The following is a 4,256-nucleotide window of genomic DNA, read 5'->3' on the forward strand; positions in this document are numbered from 1 at the left end:
AGCAGAAACACAGCTGCGTCCGTACACGTTCCGCCTGTGGCAGACGGTCCACGAGGCCGTTCGCCGTCGTTGGCACGGTGAAATCGCGGGCGTTCACGGAGTCCTGCTGTCCCGGGCCGTCCAGAGCCGCCCTGGGGTGAGGCTACGCCCGAGACTCTCCTCCACATCCTGCAAAGAGCCAGGGGCTCAGTGAGGACGGAGGAAACGCACGGCCCCCCGCAGCTCTGGCACAGCGGGAGGCAGACGCCACTGCGACCCGCCACCTCCCCGTGCTCACCGGCGTCCCCAACCGACTGGCTTCTGTTGAGAGAAAAGGTGGAAACCAGCACGTCTGGGCCAGAAAGACCTGTTGGGACTGGAGAAGACTGTTCTCCTCAAGGATCCTCGATGGAGGCGCTTCCTTCTACTTCGAAGGCAGAGAGACGGAGTCTGTATGCTTTAAAGACGAGCCAGCCGGCGGGGAGCTGCGGGGAGCCCCGCAGGTTCTCACTGGGCGCCCCTCCCGAGGCAGGCGGGGTCGCAGGGGTGTGACCGGGCTGTGACCGACCTTGCAACCTGTGTTTCTCGGGGGCTCGCCCACCCTCTCACCTCTCAGGTGGGGTTTTTCCAACAGTTTCAGTGAAGAGAGTCCCCGTGGGGTTCTCTCAGGTGTCTAAGAATGGGGGCGGGCCCCGCAGACAGGCCTGATTTGGGCGCCAGCCACCGCCATGACGTCACAAGGAGGGCCAAGCCCTCGTGCCAGCAAGGCCATTCCTGTCATCGGGCATCGGCCCCCGGGGTGTGGCTTCGGAGGCTCTTTCAGCCACTCATGGTTTTCCCAGCATGGTGACGCAGGCACCCCCTAAGCGGGGAAGGACCGGGGTCCCCTGAGCTTCCGGGGGGCTGAGCCTCACCTGGGGCTGGAGAGCTGGCTGAGTCGGTCCCTGAACCACCTTTCAAAACACAGGGGCCGCTGTCCTCAGGCGCCGACTGAGGCGGAAACCCAGGCCCGGGGGATCGTCCTGTTGCACAGAAAATCAGTCACGCGAACCTCGTTATGCCTAATAGCTCCGCGGGGTTACTTCTGCCCCCTAGTCCGTGGAGCTCCCTTTCTCGAGCACTGACTTACTTGATATTTGACAGCACAGTACGAATGAGAAGAACGACCCGCAGAGAGCGAAGTGGGCTCTTCGAAGACTGGCAGGTCTTCCTCGCCCCGGCAGAGTCGCCGCCACGGCGTAAACATCAGGGTGGAGAAACAGTCCAGGGAATCGTAAGCGAGGACTGAAATGCTGAGTGTGCGCATTTTGGAAAAGAAGACTTAAGCCGAATAAAAATGCTAATTCGAAGGAAGCCGCTCGGAGGACCTCGCTCGGCATGAATGGATTGCTAAGTACGTCGTCCGGGCCGAGATGCTGTTTCAATATTTTAAAACGTTTTTGTGAAAAATGCGCACCATTCCTGGCGCGGTGACAGAGTGGGCAAAATAAAACGGGGCCTTCCGGGCACGGCCGAGGAAGGAGACGGGACTTTCGTGCTCGGGCAGCAGGAAGGCAGTCCCGAAGCGGCCACGCAGCAGGCTGTCCGGGCGTGGGAACGCCCAGCGGTCGGCGCGCGGCCCTCACACTCTTCCTCCCTGAATCCCAACGCCGTCGAGCCGCGTCCCGTTTGAGGGGCCTGCGCTTCTTGCTGTTTTTAGGGGGAGAACGCCGCACGACGCATCCGGCGCCGAAAGCTCCTAGGACAGCCACGTGCTCACGGAGGGCGAGATGAGATGCCCGGGTTACTGGTTACGGAAGCCCGCGGAGGCCCCGCGGAGGCCGGGGATGCAGAGAAGGATGGGGAGGGAGGGGACACCATTGCGTCTGCAGGTACGTGTTGAACTCTTGGGAACTCAAGGGCGGGGGCTGTGGAGACACAGGCGGGCGTGCAGAGGGGCGCGCTGGAGCCCGGTGGCGGAAGCAGCCGCGTCTCCCTGGACTGTGGGAGTGGGTCAAGGTTGGCCTCCAAAGATGAGTCCGGAAGGGAGCCGTGACCTTGTCGATTCTCCTCCATCCCCGCCCGCCATAGACCACAAACAGCTCGCCGAGAACCGAAGTCCCACCTGATGCCCTAATGGGCGGAGCGGGGTCTGACACCGAGGTACCGGGGAAGGAAAGTGAGGATGAGTTGGGGGTGAGGAGAGGGGGCCGCCAGGCCCCCAGGCCGACGGAGTGGCACCTGCAGAGAAAACGTGCCCTCTGCCAAACGCTGAGTGGAAGCCACACGCATAACCCTCAAAATTTTAAGAGGAAAAGAGGCCTAAGCTCAGCTTGCCACGTCGACATCGGTGGTGATAATGAGTGTCTTGGTGAGAAACGGATGTAAACGTGGGTACTTAGAAATGAATGACCTCAGACGCGTGCCTTTGAAACGTCACTCGCATCCGTCCCCTCGTCAGCCGGTGACCCTACAGTGCAGAGCCCGTCGCCGCGCACTCTAAGTCCTGTGCAAACGCGGACTTACACACGAGCAATTTTCTTTCTGTTTGCTCTTGGGCTGATCCACTGGAGCGTGGCCGTCGTTTCCAGGTGTGCAGCGAGGTTGTTTCCCGTTCGCCCTCCGCCCCAGGGACCGTCAGCACCGCGTGCGCACATGTCCCGTCGTGCCCGGGCCCCCGAGGCCCTCCCCGCTCTGTAGACAAGACCACATACCTGCGCCTGGACAGGAGGTCGTAACTCACGGAGGGTCGCTGCGTCAAATGATCCTCCTGGGGATTCTTTCTGCCACTTTTACCAACGACCCCCTTAGGGTTTGGTTTATATTTGATTTTACAAACGCTCACGCAGCGTAGCGCTGGCTGCGTGGACAGCAGTGTTCTAGCACTTTATAAAAGCTAACTCGTTTAATCCGCACAGGGAACCGAGGGTGTAGACGCGTTCGCGAGCTCCAGTGTGCAGAGGGGGCACAGAGAGGTCGCGTGCTCTGCCCGAGGTCACACGGCCAGTGCGGGGAGAGGGCGGGCTGTGCACCAGGCTGTCTAGCTCCAGGCCCCGTCCTTCAGTCAGGACACCGTGCTACCCTGAGGGTCTCGATGACGGGCGCTGCCGCCCACGGGCCCTCGGCCCTGTCGCTGGGCGCTCACACCCGGACCCACTTGCCTCTTCCGTTCCCGGCACGCCAATTTTCTGGCTTTGGTTTCAATTTCAGAGTCTCCTTGTACGTCAGGGTTTAAGCAAATTAAGTGTGTATTTTTACCGTGGTAAAACATGCAGAACGTGAAATGTACCATTTCACCGTTTTTACGGGCGCGGTTCCGTGGCAGTAAGTAAATCCGCCCTGTGGTCTCCGGAACTTTCTGGCCTTCTTCCTCCCCCAGCCCCGGCACCCTCCCCTCCACCGTCTCTGTGACTGTGACCCCTCGACCCTCACGTAAGCGGAATCACACAGCATTTGTCTTCCGTGCCTGGCTTGTTTTGCTCGGCACGCGGTCCTCGATGTGCAGCCTTGTGGGAGCGGGTGTCGGCCACCTGCCTCGCTGTCTGTCATCCGTCCGTCCGCGCACATCTGGGCGGCTCCCGCCTTCTGGCACCTGTGACAAATGCCGCTTTGAGCACGGGTTGCCAGTACCTGTTCCTCTTCACCGTGTGTTTCTAGTTTGCACTTGTACTTGGTAGCACCTGGGCACAGGTTGAACAACGCACCGGCCTTAGGGCAGGTGGGCTGCAGCCGCCCCACACAGGACGCACCCAGGTGCCGGCGAGCTGGGTCTGGGCACTGCAGGCAGCACCCTGGGGACGAGGGACCGCGGCCCTGGCGGGGTCGACCGGGCACGGCAGACCTCACGGTCCCAGCAGCCCCACACTAGTGGCCGCCGGCATCTTCGCTGCCAGCGTGAATGCCACAGGGCGTGGCTTCAAGGTGCTGGAGCGCGGTGGGAACCGGCCCAGGCTCTGCAGAGAAGCCATGGCCGCCCTCGTTTCCAGCTAGAATGCAGGCGGGACACAGTGGGCACTCGAGCTCAGGGCCACAGCCGCTGTGCAGGGGCCCCATGGGGGGGCCAGTGGGCGGCCGGGGTCGGTCCCTGAGTGAGACATACGGTTAGTGGCCGGATGCACCCAGCGGGCAGTGACGTCAGCAAGCCCGGAGGGAGCCAGAAACCTTAAATCAGAGATGAGATCTGAGTGGAGAGTGGAGGGGAGGGCCTGGAATCCCCCAGCAGAATGTTCTGGAAAATGCCACCGCCCCCCACTTTGCAGCCATGGTGGAGTCCCCAGCCCTGGGCACCTCACCCAGCC

General features: G+C 61.8%; 1 protein-coding gene across 1 annotated transcript in view; it reads left to right on the forward strand.

Annotated features, from left to right (window-relative positions):
• Positions 1-4,256, forward strand: part of SDK1 (sidekick cell adhesion molecule 1) — a 200,020-nt gene that overhangs the window by 171,923 nt on the left and 23,841 nt on the right. The window contains 2 exon segments of the mRNA XM_023532757.1: positions 6-136; positions 1,679-1,850. Of these exon segments, the coding sequence (XP_023388525.1) occupies positions 6-136; positions 1,679-1,850 (303 nt within the window).

This window comes from Pteropus vampyrus, unplaced genomic scaffold (genome assembly GCF_000151845.1).
Source record: "Pteropus vampyrus isolate Shadow unplaced genomic scaffold, Pvam_2.0 Scaffold90, whole genome shotgun sequence".
Lineage (NCBI taxonomy): Eukaryota > Metazoa > Chordata > Mammalia > Chiroptera > Pteropodidae > Pteropus > Pteropus vampyrus.